Source organism: Sorex araneus, chromosome 5 (genome assembly GCF_027595985.1).
Source record: "Sorex araneus isolate mSorAra2 chromosome 5, mSorAra2.pri, whole genome shotgun sequence".
Lineage (NCBI taxonomy): Eukaryota > Metazoa > Chordata > Mammalia > Eulipotyphla > Soricidae > Sorex > Sorex araneus.
In genome coordinates, this window is record NC_073306.1 from 143,382,196 (window position 1) to 143,409,296 (window position 27,101).

General features: G+C 55.4%; 1 protein-coding gene across 1 annotated transcript; it reads right to left on the bottom strand.

The window, feature by feature from the left end:
* Positions 1-7,731: 7,731 nt before the first annotated feature.
* Positions 7,732-26,762, bottom strand: RNF212 (ring finger protein 212). The gene is made up of 10 exons (XM_012934716.2): positions 26,654-26,762; positions 25,451-25,512; positions 22,473-22,547; positions 19,588-19,644; positions 18,547-18,602; positions 17,991-18,073; positions 17,881-17,932; positions 16,674-16,719; positions 15,521-15,584; positions 7,732-7,751 (listed from the first exon to the last, which is right to left on the bottom strand). The coding sequence occupies exons 1-10, from the start codon at positions 26,760-26,762 to the stop codon at positions 7,732-7,734; spliced, it is 624 nt and encodes a 207-aa protein (XP_012790170.2).
* Positions 26,763-27,101: the final 339 nt, after the last annotated feature.

A 27,101-nucleotide genomic window follows, 5' to 3' on the forward strand; every position in this document is an offset into this window, starting at 1 on the left:
AGCCTGGGGCAGGCCGCTGGCCAGTGTGGGTGCAAAGCCACTGCGCAGCTGCCCCTCTGAAGGCCTGAGGTGCCAGGCGCCCCGCTCTGCCATCCTGGTGCACTGCGGCTCTCGGCACAACCCTGGCTTCAAAGGGTGCCCGGCAATGGCCGCCCGCAGCTGTTCCAGGGCCGGGCCGTGCTGAGCCCAGGGTCAGGAGTGTGACAAGGGCCAAGGGTGAGGGGGGCTGTGGGTCGCTGTGCCTGGCAGGAGATCAGAGCCTTATCCAGAGGCCAGCGCAGGGATAGGACCAGGCCCAGACACAGGAATGCTGGCTAGGACACGGGGATGGAAGGCAGACTTGGCCCCATGCTCGCTGGGACGAGGGGCCTCCTTACACCTTGTCCATGCCGGGCCACCGGCCTGCTCACCACTACAAGGAGGCTGTGGACAGTGTGGCTGTGGGGACAGGCGGCACTGGCACGGGTGGGGGGCTCATTTCTGGGCATCTCGGGACAGGGGCTGGCATATGCAGTGGACAGGGGCCTGCCTGCGGGCACAGGCAGGTTTGCAGAGGTCCATCCTCCTTGCATTGCAGGCTCTGGGACCGGGAATGATAAAGGAGAGGTCGCAGGGCTTTCCTGGGAGCTGGCCTGTCTCCCTGCGGAGGGGCTGTGCTGCAGGAGAGACTCGTGTCTCTGAAGAGGGGAGGTGGCCCAGGGATGGGCTGAGGGAACTGTGCGTGAGGTGGCATGCAGCTGGGCTGGAATCAGGGACAGAGGGCCCTGGCGGCCTACCGCAGAGCAGGCTCAGGGTCCAAGCCAGGGCACCTCACGCGCTAACCACGCCTCCAGCAGCAGAGGCTTCTGGTCCCGGCTGCTCTGCCCACACCGTCCCTGCAATGACACACTATTCGATTTCTGCCTCTGTCTCTATTGCTGACTTTTCTGTCTCCATCTGTCTCTATCCTCCATGCCTGTCTCCACCTAAGTCTGCAGCTCTGCCTCCACACCTGCCTCCATCTCCTTCAGCACCGATAAGGTCAGCACCATGGGCAGATCCGTGAATCTGCCCCCTCCATGCGCCCCTACCCTGGGCCTTGGCCACACTCTGGCCTGAGATCCCTGGGCCGCTGTCCCCAGTGCAGCCACCCTGTCCCTGGCTTCCTAGGGACCCCCAGGTGGTGTGACCATCACAGCAAGGGCAGGACCGGCACTGCCCAGGGCTGGGGGCCCAGCTCCAATGCTGTGCCGGGTGGACGAGCTGGATGCAGGAGCTCCCTGTGTGCCCGGACAGAGCTGCTGTGCGGGGCATGGGGCACAGGCTGGCTTTCTCTCAGGAGTCCTGCCCGGGATCTCGATTTTCTGGGGTCTCCAGCTGCTCAGCAAGGAGATGAACTGAGCTGGGGTCTTGCCTGTGCCCGCTTGTGGACAGGGTCTGTCCCCCTGACGGGCCTGCTCTGTCCCCATTCATGCTTCCCATGAGGCTGAGCTGGAAGCTCTGAGCCGCCTTTGGGGAGCCAGGTGTGGGGAAGACCCTGCTGTCCCCCACGCCAGGTGGCTGCAATGGCTGGGAAGACTGACCTGGCCACACGTGTGACATCTGTCAACAGCTGGCATAGAGTTGGACCAAGGAGAGGTGGGGAGGGGTGTCCCCTGGAAGGACAGGAAGTGGGGCAGGGGGCAGGCAGGGGTGCTGTGCCCCTGGGCTTGGCCTGGCTCCTGCCCATCTCCCTTGGCCCTGCCGTGCGAGCAGGAAGCAGGGGCAGTGAGCCCTCTGGGCCAGCAGCCCCCGTGCTGACCTCCGTCCCCTCCTGGGGCCACGTGCCAGGAAGGAGGCCGGGCTGGGGAGCCGCGTGCTGGCCACCGCCTGCTGGGGCGCCTGCTTCACACAGGCCACGTCTCTCTTCGTCGTTTTTTCCTCTATTTTTTTTTCCACTTTCCTCCAAAAGCCACACTTGCAGCTCGTTCCTCCCTGGAGTTCCGCCAAGGCTGGGGGCCACAAAGCCCCTTTGACGGCAGTGGGGGAAGGGAGAGGGAGCTGCAGGGCTGGGGGTTCCTGAGAGCCCCAAGTCCCTCCTGCTATTGCCACTGTGAGGACACAGCCCCAAGTGTCCATGATCCCTGGCCTGCAGGTCCTAGGGAGTCAGCCTCAGGGGTCTGAGGGCGGGGGCTCACCCTTGGTCTCTGTCGAGAAGACTGCACTCCGCAGTGGCCCTGGCAAAAGACTCAGTCCAGGGCTGGCAGGGCACAGACGCATCCCCTGGCTGGGGTGGGGGCGCAGCTGGCAGAGGAAGTGTTGGGGGAAAAGGGCCATGCCCCTGGGCTCCTGGACGTGTGGCAGGCCACAGGGGGGTTGTCTCTGCGCCTGCGGGGTGGCCAGGAGCCTTGCTGGCGGGCCCGGCAGGGGCAGTGGCCAGGCTAGGAGCGGCCCAGAGCGAGGCTCAATGCAGCCTTTGTTCAGTGGCGCCCAGAGCCGGTGGGCCAAGAGGAAATGAGGGGAGCGCCAGCCAGCAGCTCTCGGCGCTTCACCGCTCGCATGCTCCTGCTCTCGGCCCTGCTGACGCCAGCCAGCCTGGTCAGGCAGGCGAAGCGAGGCGCGGCTGGAGGAGGGGGGGCTGCTCCGGGGAGAGGAGGTCGACCAGCGGGCCCGGCCCAGCCCCAGTTCTCCCTGAGGCTGCTGGGACGGGGCGGGCCTGGGGAGGCCACACCCCATCCTGCTTCAGCCTCCCCAGCCAGCTGCCCTTGGTCTGCTCAGGTCCTCACCATGGAGGGGGCAGCCCTGTGACAGGAGTGTGTGCCTGAGTGCACACATGGGCTGTCTGCGTGGAGAATATATGTGCAAACATACATCTGTACGCAATGTTTATGTATGCTGACACATAACTGTGCCGCTACATGTGCTACATTCGAGCCTGTGTGCCACTGTGTGTGCTGCCATGTGGCTATGTGTGGGCCCGTGAGCCGCTGTGTGTGCTGCCGTGCTACTGCGTGTGCTGGTGTTTGTGTGTGTGTGTGTGTGTGTGTGTGTGTGTGTGTGCGCGCGCGCAAGGCACATCTGAGCATCTGGAAGGAAGTGGGTGCTCCCTGCCCTAGGCGCTGGGTGCTGTAACCCACAAGGCCACCCAGTGCAGTGTCTGGAGAGGTCCTTGCCTCAGTAGGCTGGATGGCCAGGTAGAGGCATCCCCAGATGTCCCAACTCGGGTCCTAAAGGTGACCCAAAGCGCCTCTGAACCCCTTCCTTGGCCTAGGAAGGGACGAGTCCAATGCACCGAGACCCTACAGCGATCATGGTGGCCTGGGCTCCAGGTGTGGGAGGCTAGAGGGAGAGGCGAGAGCGCCAGGAGAAGGCATGCCCCTAGGGCCTGCAGGGAGCATCAAGCTGGGTGCGTGTGGCCCGCAGTCCATGTGCCCGTGCATCTGCACATCCCGACTGTGCCTACTGTCCCTCAGCCAGGCCTATCCCAGCCCCAGCAGCAGCTTGGGCTTAGGCGGCAGAGCCAGCTGCTGCCAGAAGGCTGGGATGAGGCCTGGTGTCTCCTCCATGCCCACAGGGGTCCCTCCTGGTTCAAGGTGCCTCTGACGCTCCACTCCACCCCCTCATTGCTTGGGTGCCGCTTCCCTGCGGGTCTCGGGGTCTGAGGCGTCCCCCAAGCCCTGGCCTGAGACTGCAGGAGAACCAGAATGTCTCTGTTGTGCAAGCCCAGGGTAGGGGGACATCCACATTCTTCTCTGGTCCCCCCACAGTACTGCCCCTCACAGGTCCTGCTCCCCACATTCCCAGCTCTGGGGGCGGCTAAGAAGAGGCCCCAGGAGGGCACTAGGTCACATCTGCACCCTCTGGCCAGCGGCGGGGGGTGGAGGAATGAAGCACCGCTGGGGCTTGAGGAGGGACGCAGGTGTGAGCGCGCTGCCCTGCCCCGACTCTGCTGCGGGGCCCAGCTCCCCTGGACAGTCTCAGGAAGGGGTGTGTGCCCTGCGAACCTGACCTCCCCTCACATGAGGGGTGAGGGCGAGCAGGGCCCTGGGGCTGAGGTTCCTAGCTGTGGTGACGGAATCTGCTGGGGTGCTGGGATTGCCTGCAGCTCCCTCCTGAATAATCCTGAGATCATACAGCCCTGCCCTGAAGGGGCAAGAAGGGGGCACTGACTCCCCAGACAAGGACCAACTTCCAGCTTTAGGGGCACCCTGGTTGATCTGTCCTGAGATGGCACTCAGGGTCCAGGGTGGGGATGTGGGTTGTGACGCTGCAGCGGCCAATGGGAGCAGGCCCTCAGCCCTCTCTCCTGAGGGCACCACCCGGTGGAGGAGCCCAGCCGCGGGAGTCAGGTGCCCGCCTGAGCTGGACGGCACTGTAGCGCAGCACAGGGATGGCAGGTCACAGGTCCCTCGCCTGCCCCCGTGTCCCTGCTGCCCTTCTAGCTCCTCATCCTTGTGGGGTTATGCCCACTCCCCGGTCTTTCAGAACGCACAACCTGGGTTGCTGTGTGCCCTAGGTGGGGTGAGTGCCTGTTGGGTAAAGGGGGGGCCCGGGCCGGCCCCTTCCAAGGCTCACAGAGGCACTTTCTGATGCCAGAACATCTGGAAATGTTTCCAAGGACCGGATTTGAGCTCTTCACACTTGGCAGAGCAGCGGGACGGCAGGAGCTGCCCCCACCCCAGCCTGGGTGAGGAAGGCTCCTGAGACGGCCGTGAGGGAGGCCCCGGGCAGGCTCCCAAGGCCACACTTGCCCATCACCTCTCCCCGGACCTGCTGCTTGGTGTCCTGTGAAGGTGCCATCCTGCAAAGGCAGCTCCTCCCCACAGAGGGGACCTCGGGCTGACCCCGGGTGGGCTGACAGTGCACAGGGCTCTGCCTGTGTCAGGAACGCACTCTGGGGCTTTCTCACCACAAACACAACCCCTTCTTGATTTACAAGGGCCCAGGACGCCTCAGCACTGCCGCTGCTGAGGGGACCGTGGAATTCCAGGCTCCGCTTTGCAAAGCAAACAAACCTCAGCAGGACCTCTCCCAGCGCCTGAGTTTGCTGCCAGGGGCCTGGCTCAGGAAAAGCCTTGAGGCTGGTCACTTCCTGCCAAACCTGTGTCTGAGATGTGAAAACGTAAAAACCAGAAGCAGGAATGGAGGCGGAGGGAGCCATGCAGGGCAGCCCCTGAGGGAGCAGATGCCTGCAGGAGACACGGCGGGCGCTGGAGCTGCTACCGCCACAGGTTTCTCACACTGAGACTGCAGTCACACTGGCCCTCACTCCTCATCTCGGATCCCATAGCTGGGGTGTGAGGACCCCAGCAGGCCCCGCACACAGCCCCACACATGTGCACACCACTCACCCACAATGCTGTGCTCAGGCATAGACTCATGCACTCACCCATGTATACTCCTCATGCATACTCACGGGCATACACCCTCATGCACCCACAGTACACACTCGTACACATACACACTTCATGCACTCTCACAGGCACACATACTCATGCACGCACAGGCACACACTCATGCACGCATGGGCATACATTCATGCACACACAGGCACACACTTATGCACTCGCACAGGCACATTTGTGCACTCACACACTCACTGGCTAACACTCGTGCACACACAGGCACACATTTGTGCATACACAGGTCACAATCATGCACACACAGGCACACACTCATGTACATACAGGCTCACACTCGTCCACACACCTGTGCACTCACAGGCACACACCCATACACTCACATAGGCACATACTCATACACTCACAGGCACATACTTGTGTACTCACACAAGGTACACACTTGTGCACATATATGTGCACTCACAGTCACGCATATGTGAGCATGTACCCCAAACATCACCTTGTCCCTCTCAGCTCTTCTGAGGTTCCTATTCGGGCTGCTGATGTCTGGTGACAAGTGATGAGGTGTGTGCCTGAGGGTCCTGGGCAGGGACACAGGTCAAGGCTAGGAAGTTTCCTGACAAGCAGTATTCTAACCTTAGTATGTGGCTTAGCCTCAGTCTCCCCACTCTGTAGCCATGATGTCGTTTCTCTCTCTCCACACACTTGATTCTTGGTTTGGGGTGTTGGGTAGATGTCTTACTCTCTGTGACCACAGTGAAGTGAGGGAGAGGCTCACCAGTGGCTGAGCAAATGAGTGTGCTTGGTGTGCGACAGCCTACGTGCAAGGGGGATGGAGATGTAGCTTCTCCCTGGGAGGATGTAAGTCTCACAGGTGGAATGGGGAAAAGGGCTGAAGGCATAGTGATATGTGGCTGAGGGGACGCTAGGCAAGTGGCTGGTACACATTTCGAGTAGATGCCAGGGGAGTGGCTGGGACATGCGGAGCAGATCCTGGGGGAGTCGCTGGGGCATGTTCTGAGCGGACACCAGGACAGTGGCTGGGGCAAGCTGAATGGATGATGGGAGAGTGGCTGGCTGCTGCACGTTCTGAGTGGACACCAGGACAGTGGCTGGGACACGCTGAATGGACACGAGGAGAGTAGCTGGGGCATGTTCTGAGTGGACACCAGGAGAGTAGCTGCTGCATGTTCTGAGTGTGACATGTGGCTTCACAAGGCAGAGCTTGCAGATGCTGCCCCAAAGGGTCCAGGACTGGTTGGGAACATGCCTGGACATGCAGGACACACCTTGCATATAGACAGGGCCGACAGAGAGGCTCAAGCCATGTCAAATGGGCAAAGGATGGCTGCAGGCTGGGGTGTAAGAGGCCTCCATGTAGGGGTGCCCAGCTCCTCACCCACCCCAAGTGTCCTGTCCTCGCTCTGCAGTTTGGGGAGTACACTATGAAACCAGAACAAAGTCTCAGCCTTGCCGTCTAAGAATCTGAGGAATTTCCTCCTGGTCTGAAAAGAAAACTCGCTGAAGTCCCCTTCATCATGGCTCAGGTCTGAAAGGACCTTTGTCCTGGCTGAAGGAGCAGCTTCCTGAGTGTTGGGGTGTGTGTGTGTGTGTGTGTGTGTGTGTGTGTGTCTGTGTGTCTGTGTGTCTGTGCATTCATGTTCATGTGGTTCTACTTCTGGCTGTCATGGCCAAGGGTCCCTTGAGGAGTCCCAGTGTAGTTAGTCAAAAAAGGGCCTAAGTGGAGTCCACAAGGAGTAAGCAGTGGGAACAGTGTTAAACAAGTGTCAGATCTGTGGACATGGTGGGGGTGGGGGCCTTACGGAGCGTCAGTCACTTCCTCTGCACCTGCCCTTCTTCCTCTTTTTTTTTTGGTTTTTGGGTCACACCCGGCGATGCACAGGGGTTACTCCTTGCTCTTCACTCAGGAATTACCCCTGGCGGTGCTCAGGGGACCATATGGGATGCTGGGATTAGAACTCGGGTCGGCCGCGTGCAAGGCAAACGCCCTACCCGCTGTGCTATCGCTCCAGCCCCCCCCCTTCTTTCTCTTAAGTTCCTTCATCTTCCCCACAAACCTGGGGGCTTTCCAGAATATTCTTCCAATTAAATCCATGCAGGGAGGCAATGCTGGCAATCTCTGGAGAATGAAGGTCACTCTGGCCAGCCTTTGGCTCAGAAGAAACACATGAGCAGGGACCCAGAACACTTACACAGAGCTTAAGCCTCAGCTCACAAACAGGAAATAGTGGGGAGTCCATGAGGTGTGTGGAAGTGGAGAAGCAGTGAGCTCCAGAGAAGGCCCTGGAGTGAAGAGCCAGGTCTGTGCCTTAGAACACAAACAGGAGGGCAGGGGCAAGTGGGAACAGGTCTCAGTACGGAAGGGGCCTCCTGGGCGAAGGGAGTGAGCTCATGGGGTATCCACCTGATCTGTTATCCCAGTGCGCCAGAACAGGAAAGGCCATGGGCAATGTCCAGTTCTACCCAGACACCTACTGACAACCACTAGCCCCTGGCAGCTCGGTATGCACAGCACACCAGGCCTCTGAGCTGCCTGTTTGCAGCCCACGTCCACAAAAGCAACAGAGGGGTAGTGGGCGGGGGCAAAGCCCTACGTGGGGTGCAGGGTGCATGGCCGAAGGCATAGCCCAGGAAAGTGGTGGTGGGATCTGGCATCAGCACAGCCCACCTGCTGTGAGATCATTTGATCCGTGTTTCCAGATGGGTCTTCAGGGCCAGTAAACCCACGCCTCAACTCAACCACCATGTAAACGGTGCTGGGCACATCTGGGGGCTTACAGCCAGGATCCTGGGAGCTGGGTACATCCTGCCGCAGAGCCCTGTGCCAGGGTCCCCAGAGAAGAGCCATGGGCCTCAGGTTTGCTGAAGCTAGGGTCATGGTGGTTCTGGCCCACCAGCTCCCACTGCCACATAGAAGCTAGGCCCTGCAACTGAAGCCCATGGATGGACCATGCTGGCTGGTCACCAGGAAGGTTTTTATTCAGCTGAGCCATGCATCTGAGCCTGCACACCTCCAACAAGAGCAGGAACGTCACCTCTCCAGCACCATGCCCCCAAGGCCAGAGGACCCTGCTGAGGCACCAAGGAGTCAGCCTGAGGCTGCCAGTCTCACCCACCCTTGGGCCACACCCAGGAGCCTCCATTTACCTAGATGTTGCCGCTGTAGCAGCCCAGAGATGCTGATGGGTGGCCGAGGCGCTGGAGCACAGGAGCTGGGGAGGCTGGGTGAGGCCAGTCTCTCTGCTCTGCTGGATCCCAGCAGCGTGGGCGTAGCAGGAGCCCTGCTGGGGAGCAGCGGTGCAGGAGGTCTGGCAGGAAGGCAACACACACATCAGGGTGTCTCGCACAGACCTGAGTGCAATGCCAGGCCCTGCCCCTGACCCCGGCAGGCCCCACTGGTTCCTCCTAGGGCCTATGCTGCTCGGTCAGAGTGACCACCTTCTGATCACACACACAGGCAAAGCCAGAGAGCAGTGGGCTGCCAGGGACGGTGAAGTGTGGAGGCTGTCCTATGCTGGGGTGTCAGAGAACTCAGTGCGGGACCCCAATGAGAGCAGATGTGGAGCAGCCAGCACAAATGGCACAGCACGGAGTTGGCTGCACAGCTTTGCTCCCCCACGTTGGGCTGGGGAGTGCCATCTGGAGCAGAGAATAAGTGCAGGGAGCCACATGAGGCCCCTAGCACACACCAGGACGGGGGAACTGCAACACAGTCCTGCCATCTCCTTCAAAGAGCCCGTTATAAAGTGACCAATAAAACCAATATATGAAGAACGTCCCTATTAAGGACAGCACAACACCGTGCAGGGGCCAGGGCAGCAGAACCTACCTGAGAGGCTGGGGCACAGGTGAGCAGGTGGGCATCAGTCTGGGCCTTGCAGTGGGCTGGTGGGAGACAATGCCTGAAGGAAGAGACATGAGTGCATGGAGCAGTAGGACACACCTGGGCTGGCTCTGAGTAGCAGGTGGGGAGGACACACTGGGCTGGCTCTGAGCGGCAGTTGAAGAAGACAGCTGGGTCTGCACAGGGCCCTAACTTGCTCCCCCTTAAGAGGCAGGTAAGGAGATCGAGCACAACTGGGAGAGCAGCAGCCCCATGCAGAGGACAATGTTGCTTCCCAACATGGGGAGAGGTGACCAGGCTGCACAGCAGGGTTTGAACATTCTGTGAGTCCAGCCCCTCTGACCCAGCCTCGGCCCCCTAAATACCTGGGTGTGCTGAGCAGAACCAGACTGACCCCGAGTCCTGGGAGAAGGTCAATACCCAGGGTCTCATCACCCAGTGGGATGCCAGGAAGGCAGCCTCCGCTCTGACTGATTGACTGGATGGTTTTGTTCTCAGGTAGCCAGCAATGAGGGCAAAGGGCAGCACTGAAGCTGGCTGGGTGCCTCATGGGCTCTGATGCTCCCACTAGAGTAAGGGCAGACAGAAGAGCAGCCATCTGAGGTACCAGGACACACGGTGGTCCAGAGGTCAGAAACTACAGAGCCGAGGACAGTGGTCACATAGGGCCCGCTTTCGGGTTTGCACACCTGGTCAACTGCTACAGCCCCTACCTCCAGGTGCAGGAACACTGTGTGCGACTTTAGCAGAGGGACTGGTGCAGAACCAATCCCAAATCTAAGGCAAAGTAGTCGAAGGCATGAGATTAGTCAAATCTACAGGACCAAGGCAAACATGACCCCAGAGCATACTCACTACCAATGCACTGAACCCAGCAGGTTAGGTCCATGTTATAGGAGCAGCTCAAGCACATAATGGAACCATGCCCTATCCACAGGAGGCATTCCGGGTTCAAAGATACCAAGAGGACAGTGTGACTATGAGCAACCTGATCATTACTGGGGGAGAAGTCCATTATTAAAAATTCCATACTTAGGTACAATTTAAGGTCTATAGTCTGGAGTCAACTACAAGTTCTAATACATGGAGACACAGAAATATTGAATCCATGACCAAGAGATTCTAAACAGAAAAACAACTCTCCCAGACAGACTCATGAGTAGATGATTTTGTCAAAATCCTGGCAGGAATCTGGAGCAGAATTTGACAAACTGCATGTTAAATGTATGGGAATTTTTTGTTGTTGTTTTTGGCCACACCCAGTGGTATTCAGGGGTTACTCCTGGCTCTGCACCCAGAAATCACTCTTGACAAGCTTGGCAGATCATATGGGAAGCAGGGGATTGAATCCAGGTTGGCTGCATGCAAGGCAAGCGCCCTTACCTGAATGTTAAATTTTAAATAGAATGTACATAATCTAAAGTAGGCTGGACTTCCCATGGTAACTGAAGAACATGATTGGAAACTCATTTCAAACCTACTGGGAAGTGAGGCTGTGATTTCTGAAGAAGGCAGTCATGGAGCAGCAAGGAGCCTGCAGCGCCCTCAAATCTAGACTCTGGACAGGCACATCCTTGCACACTTGTCTCCCTCACTGATACTTTGTCAGTGTTCTTTGGGGCCACAGCATCTCTCAAGTGTATGGGATTCACAGGATTCCCCAAATATACAGGATCTGTAGGATTTCCTCCCTCCCATGTATGGGACCTGTAGAATATATGGAATCTATAGGATTCTCTCTTTCTCTCTCACACACAGAGGATCCACAGGGTTCCTGACAAACACATTTGGGATCTATAAGATCCCCCACATAGTACAGGATCTACAGGATGTCCCCCACATATCTGGGATCCATAGGATACTGTTACACATATCATATCTCTAGAATTCTACCCACACGTATGGGGTTTCCCAGACATATCACACATGCATGGAATTCATAAAATTCTCTCACTAATACTTGGGATCCATAGGATTGTCCCACATGAACGGAATCCACAAGACATGCCTCTCAACACATTCCTCCCTGCATATCTGGAATCCAAAGGATTGTTTCCCATGTGCAAAGATCCAGAGGATTTATTCCAATATGTTTGGGCTTCATATGACACACATATGGAATCTTCTAGATTCACAGACTCTATCTAGAATGTCCATTATAAACCTATGGCCACTCAAGAATGCAACACCTATCTAACCTGTGCTTCCTCCTGCATGCCCATGTTTCTAACCTATGTCTTTTCCTCCTCTCCCTCCTCTGTGCTGCCACAGCTCTCCCCTGCTGTCATGTCTTTGAACGTGATGGTCTCTCAAAAGAACCATCCAGCTGCTGCCTCCTGTGGGTGTCCAAGACATACTGCTTCATTTTTTTTCTTTTTGGGTCACACCTGGCAATGCACAGGGGTTACTCCTGGCTCACGCAATCAGGAATTACTCCCAGCGGTGCTTGGGGGACCATATGGGATGCTGGGAATAAAACCCAGGTCGGCCGCGTGCAAGGCAAATGCCCTACCCGCTGTGCTATCTCTCCAGCCCCTTTACTGCTTCTTCCTGGGGTTTAGTTCCCTCCAGGACAGCCTCACTACGTGACTGGTGTTAAGCAGCTTCCTACCACCCATGCCTTATCTGTTTTGTCCCCTTTCAGGGTTCACTGCCACTGTTATGCACTGACTTGGTAAGTAATCCTTTTTCATGGAGCCATCTCTAATAACATCAGCTTAGTCAGTATCATCAGACACTGACATCAGTGTTGTCCTCCAGATGCTGACTGCATGATGGAGCAAAATCCTTCCACGTGGGAACTCCCTGAAATAAACTGAAGCTGCTCCCGTGGACCAATGGTGGGGCCCAGTTGCATGTTCACAGGCCTAGTCCTGTGAGCCCACGGCAGGGTCCAGCCATCTTCACATGGCCTCATCTGTGTCTTTCAGCAGGCCTCCCACACCTCGGCATCCTCAGTGTAGATGTGCTTTGCTGCAAGTTATCCTGGTGTCTCATTCCCTCTCATCTCCCTTGACTACCTTTTGTGGTGAACACATGCTTCTCAATGTCACATTACATGGTGAACACATGCTTTTCAATGTCACATTAAACAGTCTGGGACGTTAGCTGTGTTTTAGAATTGCATTTGAAGCAGTTAGACCAGAAAGCCCACACCCCTACACCACTCTGGCTCAGCAGAATGAGACCCAAAGCTGGGGGCATGCTTGGCGTTCCCTAAGGGCAGCCTTCCAGCACCAGCGCCTGCCCGTGCTCATAACGCCCTACCTGTAGGGGAATGCTGTGGGTTCTGAGCCAACACAGTGAGGAGTGCCTCAGTACGAGGACAGCTGGAGGAGCACAGAACACAAGCCACTGAGGAGAAGAGGAATGTAACTGTCTTCTCCAATAAGAAAGGACAGTCAGCTGGGCAAAAGTGAAGGCTGAGGGGAGCAGATGTGTGGTGGCGGCTGGTCAGACCTTGAGCCTGATCCCACGAGGGAGAAGCAGAAAAGCCAGTGGCATGGTATCACCGGAGCTCAAGGCCCCTGCTATGCAAAGAGGTCGAGGGCAGAAAAGAAGCAAGTGTGTAGGAGACCTCCAGCTGGAATAGAATGAGGAGAAGCTGGCGAGCCAAAGGTTCTGAGGGAGTCCCTGCTGTTTCAAGGGTACAGCAGTATGTGGTACTGGCAGCACAGCAGGAAGGAGTAGGAGCAGAAACATGTAGAGGAGTCAGGGACAGCATGCAGGCCTTACTCTGCTCTCACGATGTTTGTATTTGAAACAGTTTCAAAATAAATTATAAAATGCCTAGCTGGGCATTCATCTTACAGACCCCAGAATATGATTCAAGGAATTTGGTAAAAGTCAACATTGAAAACTAGAACAAAATTGCTTGGGTATGGAAAACTCATTATGCTGTGTGAACACAGAAGCAGATGAAACCAGAGCCTAACTGCACAGACTCAGACATAAAGACTGCAGCTTCCAAAGTCAGAGATCAGAGCAAAGTGGTGAAGGTCGAACACCTTCATGTATAAAAGAGTCAAAGGCAGCCCAGACAATCCAGGATCAGTGAAAATGAAACAAATGACAAAGTCATGAAACATGTATAAAGAAGCACACAGTCAGCAGGCATAAGGTGTAGGAGGTACCATGTAGAGGTATTGGGTATTGGAAACAGAAGATACTGACTATAGGGATACTGGGTATAAAAGGTACTGTGTGCAGGAGGTTATAGGCATAGAAAGTACTGAGTGCAGGAAGTACTTGGTGCAGGAAGTACTGAGGTTGGGTGGACGAACTGAATACAGGAGGTACTAAATACCAGAGGTACTGAGTACAGGGGATACTGGGTGCAGGAAATATTTGGTATAGGATATACTGGGTATAAGAAGTACAGAATGTGGGAGGTACTGGGTTTGGGATATAAGAAGTATCGGGTACAGGAGGTGCAGGGTATAGGAGGTATTGAGTATTAGATAAAGGAGGTACTGAGTACAGGAGGTACGAAGTGCAGAAGGTACTGGGTATAGGACGTACTGGGTTCAGAAGGTATTGGGTGCAGGAATCTGGGATGCTAAAAGTAGGGGTGCAGAAGATGCTGGTGCAGGAGGCACTGAATGCAGGGAGCATGGGGCACAGGTGGCACAGATATTCCTCCACAACCAGTCAATCCTTAGCTGGTGGACCCTCTGACCCTCAAGAACCCCACCACCAAGGACAATGTCTGTGGGACATCCAACCTGCAGAGGGCAGTGCCTGGGACGTGAATGAGCACCCTCTTGCACTGCCCCCTTAGCCCTGCAACTATATCTAAAAGCATGTGGTCATGGGCCGGCTGGCCTAAGAGAGAGGCATATACAGGGGCAGAATTCCATGGGTGCAGGTGCATGGAACAGAGGATATGATTCTCACAGGGTTCTTGATGAAAGTCGGTGCTGGCAAGCAATAGAAACCTTAAGAACTCCTCAAAGTGCCCAGGAAAGAATCCCAGGGGCTACTGGGGTAGTGGCTCAGGTGATAGTCAGGTCTCTGGAGCACAGCCTTCCTGCTAGAGTCACACTAACTATGCAAGAAGAGGAATCAAGATGCAAGCTGCCACAGAGTTGGGATGGGTGACCTCCCCCATCTTCCTGTGTTCTTCTGGGAGACTGGTAGTCATGCCCACGAACTGCCTCTGGTCCCATATAAGTTCGTTAACGATCATGATCCAGAAACTCATAAATAAATCTTGGAAGAGAGCAACAAGCTGCAGAGATGCCTCCAGACCCAAAAGTCACCATTTAATTAAAAATTTAATTTCAGGGGCTGGAGCAATAGCACCGCTGGTAGGGCGTTTGCCTTGCATGCGGCTGACCTGGGTTCAATTCCCAGCATCCCATATGGTCCCCCGAGCACTGCCAGGAGTAATTCCTGAGTAAAGAGCCAGGAGTAACCCCTGTGCATCACCGCATGTGACCCACAAAGCAAAAAAGAAAAAAAATTAACTTCAGCTTTATCAACCTACTTAAAATTTTAGAATTCCTGGGGCGCACAGCCGCACCTGTGGCCACACTACACCTCGTATTCTACGCCACTGATGTACCAAGGGGTCGTACACCACATTTGATGGGGTGCAAAGTAGAAGGCAACTGATCTCAATCAAAAAAATAATGACTAGCACACAACGTTCAACCTGTAACAACACATTAGTAATATCTTATACAAGGTTTAATGGCTCCAGGGTGAGATAAAACAATCTTTATACACTTTCCTCTAAGGAAACATTTTTGGATCATTTTTAGCAGATTATTCATAACAAGTAACACAAAATAAGTTATTTAGGACCTGCTTTTGGGGCAGACTTGGGTGGTGGTGGGAAAATTTGAAATAATGGTGGTGGGCAGGTGTAATGGTGGTGGGATTGGTGTTGGAATAGTGAATGTAATAAATTATTGTGAACAACCTTATAAAAATAAAATTAAATTTAAAAAAGATACGAGCTGCAAGCAGTTGAGAGGGGACAGGAGCTGGGGGACAAAGAAAAGTAAGCATCTGTTCCTGTCTGTGGTGGGAGTTGGAGGAACAGGGAAAATGCCCACAGGGAAAGGGCTTGGGGCAGCAGATACCACAATGTCATTGGAAGCCCCCACACTGGGAAGCAGCTTTGTTCAGGAGCACAAGTATTTTGCTTGGGATGGCTGTATAGCTCTCCCTGGTGAGTCAATCCCTACCAGACTGACATCTGGGAAGTTCCGACAGATTTTACAGATGCAGTGGAACACTGGAATACCACCTCGGAATTGTCCTTACTCACTGGATTACAACAGACTTGACACTCAAAAATGAGACGGCTCCCTGGCTCCCAACTTACCCATGCGTCCATCCTGAGGGGGGCTGATGAGCGAGATCCTGGCAGGCCCCATGGTTAGCTCTGGCTGGAGTGTGAAGAGAAATGATTTAACAGTGCAGTCCTGCCCCTCTGCCTAAGCCCCGCAGGTATTTCATTCTGGCAGCAGCTAACCCCACACATAGCTGCCCTCTGTCTATGGGCTGGGACCCCGCAAGACCAACCCAGACACTATTACACAGGGTGTGCAGGACCTTCTCAGCTACTGCACTTGTTTCCACCCCACCTGCACAGAAACAGAGGCTGATGGGAAGTTTGAAGAGAATGCATGAGCCCCCAAGGTAGGTTCCAGCATATTCTAGCAGTGAGCAGCCAGCACATCAGTTTTTCTGGCCTCACAGAACCCCTGGGGCTAACATGGTGGGGTGGGGGACTCCCTCTGGAGGATTGGGTATACACTCCAGGCAGGAGAGGGGTGCTGTAGGCTCTCTCCAGGACATGTTCCATCTAGAGGCACTGGGATGTAGGCAAAGCCAAGAATCAGGCCTCTCCTCCATAGCTGAGCATGCCACTTCTGACCATGGAAAGCACTTCCCGAAGGATACCCCAGGTCTCAGTGCAGCAGGTGCCCCAAGCAGGTGCACGACAGGGCAAGTACATGGCCATGCTGTCCTTTACGGAACTTGAAACAGCGCTGCAAGCCATCACCTCCAAACCACAGACGTGTGCACAAGCCATGACTGACAAGGGTGCATCCACCCAGAAACCTCCCCCACCATAGCCCACCTACCCACACGGACACCCTGTCAACTGCCATCTGGCCAACCCTGAGGCTAAGATACACTACAGTACCAGAGACCCTCCAAGCCATACATCCTCTGGTTCTGCGTCTCTCTGACCCAGAGCTGCCACCTCTGCTCTCTAGCACACCAGGGGTTAGATCCTGTGGAGGCGCTTGTCCACACAGCTGGAGCAGTGTTACAGGGCTGCATGGATGGCGGAAGCAAGACAAAAGGCAGGGTTGCAGCCTGGGTGTCACTCCTGCTGAGCAGATCCTGGTCCCCTGACAGTCTCCAAGTGACTGCTCTTCCCGAGCATGCAACCTGGGTTGCCATCTTCAGCCACACTAATGGCTTGGAGATGGCCACGGGTGCCAAGGTGGCAGATGGATGCTCACCTTTCTCATCAGGGAAGGCGTGAGGTCCATGTCCATGCACTCGGCTCTGTGATAAACAGAGAGGCACTCTGTGGGCCTTACCTGGGCACACACAGCAACTATGAGAAAGCCCTATATGTGCTTAAACCTTTGGGTCAATGGGCTGGACAGAGCCAAGCAAATCACAGGCCCCTCTAAACTCACTGGGCTCTAGAGTCACAAACAGCACTGGCCTCTTGGCAGTGACAAAGCCATCCCTAAGGGCACCCAGAGCTCAGGGTCTATTCTCCAGATCCCTCCTCCCTGTGATCTCCGGAGCCCCTGGTGAGCAGGGAGACGGTGGTGGACAGGGACACTGTGGTGAGCAGGGACACCAAGCAGGGAGACCATGGGCTCTCTGCAACACAGCCTGGCCCACACACATTCTCAGCTGGAAATGTTACTTTTGAATTGAACAAGTGGGCTGATAGGGACCCACCATTTATGTATCCCCATAGGAAAAATGGTTAAGTATGGGAGAAAGAGTCCCCTGAACAGGGATTTACTGACCCAGGCAGAGTGATGGATGCACAGAGGTACTGGGCAGGCTGATGCCCAGTACACCCACTGACCCAGGCCATAGGCTGCAAGTAACTCAGCTTCTATCAAGTCAGGGCGAAGGTGGAGGAAGAAACAGTGCCATCACCTCAGGGGAATGTGGAGGAAGCGACTTGGCTCCATCCTCTCAGAGAAAGGAGGGGAGGCTAAGCTTCATCACCTCGGGGAAAAGGTGAAGATTCTGCCTATCATCTCTGGGTGGAGGTGTGGGTGGGGGGATCTCAGCTTCATCATCTTAGGAAACAGGTCAGGAAGAATCAAGGATCATCTTTTGTCAGTCTGGGGCTCAAGTCCCCGGGGCCCAGACTTCTACCTCCTTTTCCTTCATGGGTGCTTTCAAACCAGTCACCTCTGACAGAGTTGCCATGAAGACTCCTTGGGGTCTTGCTCCCGAGGACTCTTGTACTGGCTACAAGACCACTAGAACCAATGACTCTGTCCAGGGCCCTGGGCTACTCCTGATACCGGTTTGGTATAAGCAATACTGTGGCCACAGGGAAGTGTGAGGGGCAGTTCCTGATGCTGTGCTGACTGCTTATCAGTACTGCTATTACTCACAGGTACCTGGAGGGGGTGGGGAGAGAACCACCTTTAGGGTAGAACACCTGAGCAGCCAGCTCAGAGCACATACCTGTTGGTCACTGCTGAGTCCGGAGCGAAGAGCAGACGACTATCCAATTTTGCTGAAGGAGCTGTGACAGAGTCCTGGGTCAGACATCTGGGGCTTGTGCTAAGACTCACCTCCCACCCGTTTTATCCCTTCGCACTTACTCGAAACGGCATGTCTTACTGTCCTGAGAGGGGTGTGCTGGGACGACCTTGTGCTGAATGATGGAGAAGAGGAACAAGTTCCCACCAACACAGCTGTCTTACTCTACTGTCTGTACTCAGAGCTGTGTCCACATGTGCCCACACTCCAGATCTGCTGGCTTCTCCCCACTAATAACTGACCAGAAGCAACATGGTCCCGTAACAATGCCGGTAGTGCTGACTACCAAGTGACCCTACAAACCTTTGGACTAATTAAGGACACCGAGGGTTGCAGGCCCACACATATGGATATGGCATGTTCACAAAGGCACCCCAGTCCCCACCATCACCCGGTGCCCCGAAGATCACTTACCTGGTCACCTTATCCTCCCAATCCCCATGGACTTCCCTACTGCAGATATGTGTTGGCAGAAGTCTCTGGGAAGTGGCTGTGTTCTTTCTTCTGCCACCTGGGTCCGACCAAGCATCCTTCTACTTTACCCTGAGCTGATGCACCCACCCCTGGAATCTGAGGGGCTACGCTCACCTCTGTAGTTGTGTCTGCAGCACCGGCCTCCTCAGTAAGTCTTCCAATGCGGAGATCTAAACACAGCCCATAGCTTTCAAGTCACCAGACTGATCCCGAGGGCAGCCACGCTTACCTGGACCTGACACCCAGCTCAAAGGGGAAGCTTTTCTGAATGCGCCTCAAGTCCTGGCCCTGGGGTCAGGAACCAGTCCAGTGCATAAGTCTCTCCTGGGATCTCGGGACAGCTGGTTTCTGCCTGCTGGGTTCACTGTAGCAACATGCCCCACCCAACAGAGGTGACCTCAAGTTACTAGTGATCTGTAGGTCTTTGGGCCATGGTCCTGTTCACATGGCCACTGCAGACCTCAAGCTAGCTGCCCACATTGGCAGAACCTCAGCAGGCCTCTGCAGCACATGGTCAATCCTCTGGGTGGCATGTCAGTTACTGAACCGGATACAGTCAGCTCGGCACAGGGCTAGGAGCCAGTGAGCAGGAACAAGAGGAATCCAGGTCGTTATGTGTTCCCTATGCCCAGCACCCGGCCAGGGTAAGGTAGCACCATGGTCATCCCCTCCTATCTGCACAGAGAAAGGCAGCAGGAGAGAAGCCACCAGTATCCATGCTTGAGGAACGGCAGGGTTTTGTGGCCTGGGTCCTGTCCTAACTATCTAACCTTAAAAGGGGCAAACACCTGTCATTCAAAAAGACAGTTAGCAAAGGTTCATCTAAGTTGTCCATGGGTTCCAAGGATGGCATGTCTCAGCTCACAGGGCTGGCTGCCCTTGCATATAACTTCTTGCCCTTCACCCTCCCCATACCTGCCTATCGACACACACAACCCTGCCTCACCTCACCTCATCTCTGGCATCCACACTATCCTCTGCCTCCACTCCCAGGGGGAGGTGAAACGGTTTGAACTTCCTCTCTGAAGCTGTTCCATCCACTTTAGAAGAATCAGGAAGCCTTACAGTTTTCCCCATCTGGGGACCTGAAGCCCAAGAGACAGGTACCTAACCTTTAGTTAGTGCCAGGAGCCCAAGGCAGCTCCAGAAACTTACCTTCTCTTGATAGAAGGTCAGCAGTCTCTTCCGGTGTCTTTCTTGAAACTCAGAAATCTGGAAGAATGTTAGCTGCTTGCAGCCCCGCAGTGGTCAAGGATACGGTGAGTGCCAAGTGTGGCCACAATGCCCTGAGACACACGAGAGTGACCACTGGCCTGCCAGGTAGGGCTATGCTGTGCAATCAAGTGAGGCACAGGAGGGAGTGTTACTGCAGTCCTGGAGGAGAGTTAGAGGGCTATGTTCCTCTCCCTTCCCGTGGATCCACGGTCAGGAGGTCATAGGATGCCTCCTGATCCTGCAGTGCCAGCTGGAGTTTCCCTGCCCACTGAGGTTGGTGGGGTTGGAGAGTGCCAGAGTGAAGGCTGAGGCCACTGGAACCAGACACCATCTCCACTGTCATCCCGTTGGCCCCATGCTCATGTTGGTGAGGATAAACTGCAACGGTACTGAGAGTCAAGACAAGTTAGAGAACGGCAGGTTTAGGAGGAGGCTGCTCCACCAGAGGAGAGGCCAGCTGGTGCACAGGACAGTGGAGTCAAGGCCTCACCACATCGACCAGCACAATACGAGGGAAAGAGAACTACAGCCCCTCTCACTGGTCGGGACACTGGGTCCAATGGCCAGGTCAGCCCTCCCACCCCAGATGCACGTCAGACAAGCAGGACTTCCTCTTGAATTCAAGTGACCAGCACGGCCCTACTCTCCCACTTGCCCTGCAGACTGTGAGGCATCTTCAGAACAGGGCTGGGCCCACCATGCTGAAGGCCACATCCCAGGTTGCTGCTGGCAATATCTTTGTCCAACGGCTCTTGACAGTGCCTCAGAGCCACACAGGAACCATAGTCAGGTGCCCCAGACTTGAGGCACATGGCCTGTCCTCCCTGCTGGCAGGAGCAGTGTCCCCCCACCACCCCTAACTCCCTCTACTTCTCCACTCTGCACACCTGGGTGGCTGGATGTCAGGCTCCAGGGGGAGGCTGGGCCAGTGCAGCTGCTGGTTCAGGTGGAGCAGAGAGGAAATTCAGATGCCTACTAGCTTGGGACAATTTCACATGGCCTGGCCGCTTCCTCAGCATACCTGCAGTGGCCTACAACTCTATGTTTTCTCTTTCCCTCATTTCCTTGACAGATATAGGGTCCAGAGCTATAGGAAGAGGTGAGGCCAGTGCTAACATCTGAGAGGTCCTTTGTGGTCAGCTAGGTGCTGCATAGTTCCTCACATAGGCTCCAGGTTCAGCGAGGCCATGCTGAGAAAAATGATAGGCATGCTCTGCAGTCATTTCTAGATGCTTCTATATCATCCTTTAAGGGAACAAGGTCTGTGTACTGCTCTGATTATGTGTTAGGAAGTTTGGAAGGAGCAGGCCCCACACAGCAGCAAACAAACCTCACAGATGGTGAGTCTTGCTGAACCTCCAGAGGGCTTAGGTCATCTGGAACCCCGATCTGCACACCACTACCCACATGGTGCCAGGGGCTGAACTGCCACATGAGGTGTGCGAAGGCCAAGCGGCCTTGACCTGAAAAGAATGTGACTCTTGGGTGACAAATCCCATGGTGACAGAGCTTAGAGTAGAGCCGGAGCAGAGGCCAAAGAGCCACTGCATACGTCATTTCTGTATCTTCTGAACAGCAGCGGAATCCTAGCTTGGAGCAGGTCCAGCTGTGGAAATCTGGGTCAAGGGGCTGTGAACGGCTGCATAGAGACACTTGGGTTTATCCTGCCTGCATGTCCTGGGGGAGAAGACTCCTGGGAGGGGTCCAGGATGTCAGGATGAGGGTGATGATTCACTGATGTTGGGCTCAGGACCTGGCGCCCATGCCCACTTCGACTGTCTGCTCATTTGCCTTGTATACAGGACATAAGGCTCTGATCTATTTTTCCTACAGCGTTTCTATTAGAAGCTGATACTGAAGGATACTTGAAGACCCCAATCCAGAGTTTATTAACCTGCTCACAAATAACATAATACACCCAATATGCAAACGTAAATGGGCATATATGCTCTCTTGTGTGCTTCAGCAACGTTCTATCTTGCACTCTAAGACCATGTGCCTGCAACGTGGAGGTCACTCACTGAGTTCCTGACCCTCTAGTCCTCTCCATGGCTCTCAGAACACATGATCTGAAAGAGCCTACTTCTCCAAAGACCCACAAAATTGCTAGTTCTTAAGACTCTACCCCAGGAAGGCGGGGGGGGGGGCACTGCAATTCTGGTTGTCATAGGATGGGAGGTGCTACAAGAGGACCTCCAGGGAGCAGAGGTCACACATGGGAAGTCTGTGGCTATGATCCCACGGCCCTGGGCCTATGTTAGGACAGCATTCAGGGGCAGCTGAGTGGGGTCTCAAGGGTGAGTGCAGAGCTGCTACCTAAAGATACTAGGCCTAAAGGGCTGCTGGTGGATCGTGGGCAGGGTCTGCTGACCCAGAGAAAAGCCTCAGCCCAGTCAGCTCTTAGTAACCCCAGGATACTCTTCCCTGGGGCAGAGGAAGGGTACTCAGCTAGCAAACGAGACAGCCAGGCCCAGCTTCCCACTGTCCTTCCCATGCTCTCTGGATGGACTGGAGCCGTAGGTTGCATAGAGATGTTCAGGGAAGTCAAACATGTGGGCAGCATCTTTTGGAGGCACACAGCAGGAAGAGCTGCACCAGATGTCAGATACTGCCAGGAGGAAAGGGCAGAGCCACCAAGCAGCCGTGACCTGAGTATAGCAGCCCCCATCCAACTCCCACAATCATGTCCAAGGTCTGACCTCAACCGGAAGCACGCCAGGTGACCTGGCCCTGCAACAATCTGGTGGCAGAGAAGAACTGAGCCAGGGTGGACACAGAGTGAAGTGCCGCATGCCTGGGTCAGCTACCTGATGTCCCCAGCTCACCTGAGAGGTTTCTCTGGAGTACCTGCTGCACAGCCCGTCTATGCGCATAAACAAAGCCTGGATGTCCCAGTCCATCTGCAAGAGGCAGGTGGGGAGGGGTCACAGCTGCTGCCCCCATTGTGCTGCTGTACCCTATGACCTGGGCTCTCAGAAGAAACCACTCACAGCACAGTAGGAGCTAGGTCACCCCCTCCCCCCAAGTAGAAAGTGAAGGCCCTTCAACCCAATGAGGCAGAGGTTTGGTTTTTGGGGGTTTTTTGGGTCACACCCAGCGATGCTCAGGGGTTACTCCTGGCTTTGCACCCAGGAATTCCTCCTGGCGGTGTTTGGCGAACCATATGGTATGCCAGGGATCGAACCTGGCAAGGTAAACGCCCTACCAGCTGTACTATCACTCCAGCTCCAAGGCAGAGGTGTGCACACGGAGCAAGTCCCAGGGCAGCAACAGAGGGAGGGATAAGTGCTGGCACAGGACGGTACAAGCTTGGTGCTGCCAATGGAGAGAGCAGAGGGCAGCCCAGCTCCTTCAGGAAAAACACCCCTCAGTGCCCCTGCCCAAATCTACTTTCTTTAAGCCAGCAGAAAGCACACACCATTGACACCTGAGGCTACCCCCAGCCCACCCTCCAGTTCCTTCCAGGGGCCCTGGAAAAGGAAGCAGTACTAGAGGGTGTAGCCAGAGGGAATCCTGACATGGAGCTGCAGAACTCCAGGCCCCATGAAACCTGCCCCCAATGGACAACAGAGGAGGAATCCCAGGGACCCTGTAGCAACAAGGAAGAATAAAACAGGACAGGACACACCTGGTCAGTGGCAGTGGGTGGGACATGCGGTCTGCTGGGTGTGTCTGTGATGGGGGACACACACTCTCTACGGGGACTATAAAGAATATGGTCTGCGCAGAGGAAAATACAGGGGGCCTACAGGTGTTTGGGACACGTGTTTTCTGCAGAGTTGGGATGAGATAGGGTGAGGGGAGTGCTTCGGGCAGGGCCAGGAGACCCAGCAGAGCAGGTGCACCCTGGGTCCTTCACCTGTTTCTGGCCCAAGTGCTGCTGCTCTGAGGTTGTGTACATGACTCTAAGATAGATGGCTCTCTGCAGCGCATGACAACAAAAGAATTGCCCAGCACTGTCAATCCATGCCATATTCCCAGACACTGGTCACAGAAACTGTTTCTGGAAGACAGCAGACACGTACAGAGGTGGTAGACAGGAGGAGCTCTGAGCTCTGTGCTTAGATGGGGGGAGGGAAACAGCTGCCCACCTGCACTGGAACCCCAGCACGAGATGAGGAAAGAAAGGGAGGCCCACATCAAAAACCATGGCTTAGGGGCCGGAGCAATAGCACAGCGGGTAGGGCATTTGCCTTGCACGCGGCTGACCCGGATTCGATCCCTGGCATCCCATATGGTCCCCCAAGCACTGCCAGTAGTAATTCCTGAGTGCAAAGCCAGAAGTAACCCCTGAGCATCACTGGGTGTGACCCAAAAAGAAAAAAAAAAAAACATGGCTGATTTTGAGACAACAGTGAAAGTAGCATTTGTGGGCCACAGCAAAATGGCGAGAGCACTGCCTACCTACAGTGGAAGACGCCTCTCAGAACTCAGGAACTTGGGGGATAGCAGAGCACCCCAGCTGAAAACACAAATAAAGTGCAAATTTCTCAGCATAAATGTCCTACTGACTGAGCAGAGTTGGGAACTCAAGAGGCCCAGCAGGATGAAGAGATAAGAAATCCCAAGGTCCAAACATCCCCAAAGAGACAAGAGCTTGGACAGCACACCTCCAACTCAGTGACAGTGACAAACAGTCACACAAAAAGAAAAATAACCCAGCAGGGGCCTGGAGTGATAGCACATCGGGTAAGGCGTTTGCCTTGCATGCGGCTGATCTGGGTTCGATTCCCAGCATCCCATATGGTCCCCCAGCACTGCCAGGAGTAATTTCTGAGTGCATGAGCCAGGAGTAACCCCTGAGCATCACTAGATGTGACCCAAAAAGAAAAAAAAAAAGAAAGAGAGAAAATAACCCAGCAGAAGGATGGAGCAATACAACAATAGCAGGCTTGTGGCTAACATCTCTCATAAACATAAGGTGACTCTTCCAGAGTTTGAACAGTGGTAAGACAGGGGTTGTGCCTGATGAGATGCCCGGTTGAAAGGCAATTCCTCTGAGACAAGACCAGAGGTGGGGTGGGCACTCACACCAAGAGAGAAGCCAGAGAAAAGCAGGGGCTCCAGAGCTCTGGGCGGACTGCAAGTGAAAAGGTTCCCATGGCAGAAGTAACAGAACACTTACCGTCCAAGTGTCCTATTCCTGGCACCACGTGGCCCACTGAGCATGGAGCCAGGAGTAGTCAATAAGTGCCACCAGGTGTGGCCCAAAAATCAAACAAAAGACCCAGTGGTAGCTACTGGGAGAAAAGCCCAGCTCGCTCTCAGACTGCAGGAAGATGCATACAGTATCCTGCCTGGGGAACATGTGAGCGGGAGAGTGCAATCGGCACAGCAGGGCCCACACAAGGAAGTGGAGGTGTCTCATACACACTCCAGGAAGCTGGGCGTAACTAAATGTTCATGGGATCTCTCATCTTTGAGTTTCGTGGAAATGCCCTCAGGATAAAACCACCACCAAAGGCTGAAAACCCAGAGCAGGTACATTCATCCTGTGTCTGATTATAGTAGAAAGGCCACCCACACACTGGTTGGCCCAGGGGCTCAGGTATGGGGTCATAACGCCTGCTGCCCTGCACACAACATGGCGGCAAAAGGGCAACAGGGACGGGCAGACTGACGAACCACAGTGGTTCCCAGGAACCAATCCATAGTTGTATCAGGTTCTAGAATTACTGGATTACTTAGGAATCTTGTGAGATCTCCTGGTTCACCATCAAAGGAAGATTTTAGACTAAATGACTAAAACTTAATTTCAAGGCAAACACACAATTCATATTTGGATTGTACAGACTTAACTTACATGTTTTGAAAGTGAAAGTGCACGACAAGGAACTTTACAAATCAGGCACTCGTCCTTTCTACCTACAAAAAGAACAGCGAGTTGACTAAGGCCTGTGCTTTGTGCATGGGAATGACAAACCCCAGGTGGCAGTGCCTCTCAGACGTTATCTGGCCAACAGGAAGACCTGGAAACCATGGTGGGAAAATCAGCCCCACCACCCACCTGTGCCCCACAGTTGCCTTGGCAATTGCCAACCACCAGCATCTCCAGCCCCCAGTGTTCTTAGAGACCTGAGGGCAGGCGGGACCAAGAGGGTCTGCAACTCACTGTCATGTATGTGCTCCTCCAGGTGACGCTGCCTGCCTGGGTCAGGAGTCCCACCACTAGACCAAGGACGGCTGCTCTGGACAGGGGAACCTGGAGCACAGGCCGCCTGAACCCCTCCCCTCCTCAGGGTCTGGGTGGGAGGCATCAGGACCCCAGTCCCCAGTCCTGGCAACTCTCACTACTGGCCTGCCTCTGGCTCAGGCGCCCCCCGACCCACCACACACACACACACACACACACACACACGGCCTTCTTCCAGTTCCGATCACACAGTGTGGAGACACACACACACACACACACACACACACACGGCCTTCTTCCAGTTCCGATCACACAGTGCGCGCGCGCGCACACACACACACACACACACACACACACACACACACGGCCTTCTTCCAGTTCCGATCACACAGTGCGGAGAAGCCTCTGCACCGCAGTGCGGGTGGGGGCAGCCCCTCAGCCCACCCTTCTCTGGCCCAGGCACACGTCGACCCTCCTGCGGCGCCTGAGGCACCTACACCGCGCTCGCGTCGCCCCCTGCAGGGCGAGGCGGCCTCAACAGGGTCCCGTGTCCCGCGCTGGGTTAAGCGCCACAGGAGTGGGGCCCGAGTGGGGCACAGAACCCCAACCTCGCACGGCCCCGTGCTGCCCCCTGAAGCTGGCGAGGCCACGGGCCGCGGGGAGGCTGAGGGGAGTCTGAGGGGAGGCACACCAGAAGCGCTGCCGGGTCGGTGTCCAACAACCCACGACGGGTCCCTACCCCAACCCGCTGCCCTCTTGCTGGGGCCAGGCAGGGGCGCCAGGACGCCTCTCGCCCAGTAGCCACCGCTCCGGCCCCTCAGGACCCTCTCTGAGGCGCGCTCCCCCTCCCCTGCCTCAGCCAGCTGTGGGTACCTTTGCGCAGGCAGATGTCGCAATACACATGCCCACAGCTGGTCACGCTGAAGCTCGAGGTCCTGTGGGGCTGCTGGAAGCAGTAGTTACAGAAAATCCAGCTGGCCATGGCGGAAGCCGCAGGGCTGCACCACCCAGACAGCCCCCTGCCCTCTGCGACGCCCCGACACCCGTGCACGCGGTGGGCTCTGCACCTGCGCAGTATTGCACCCGCGCACGTGGTCAGCTCTGCGCCTGCGCAGTATTGTACTGTGCACTCGGTCGGCTCTGCGCCTGCTCCGAGTCACACATGCAAACGTGGTTGGCTGTGCACCTCCACACTAGGACCCTCGCCCACCAAAACCTGTGCTGTAAGTGACGGCCTGGGACCCCCCGCATTGAAAATATGGGCTGTGGGTGGTGCAGGGAGAGGGATGAGCCTCCGAGGGGGCGTCAGAAAGGCTGTGAC

Excerpts from the sequence above, each read along its gene's own strand:
- RNF212 (XM_012934716.2), bottom strand. The coding sequence starts at position 26,762 with ATGGCCAGCTGGATTTTCTGTAACTACTGCTTCCAGCAGCCCCACAGG. Across the intron at positions 25,513-26,653 it reads CGACATCTGCCTGCGCAAAG|GTAGAAAGGACGAGTGCCTG; the intron begins GTACCCACAGCT and ends TTCTTTTTGTAG. Across the intron at positions 22,548-25,450 it reads CACTTTCACTTTCAAAACAT|ATGGACTGGGACATCCAGGC; the intron begins GTAAGTTAAGTC and ends TGCCTCTTGCAG.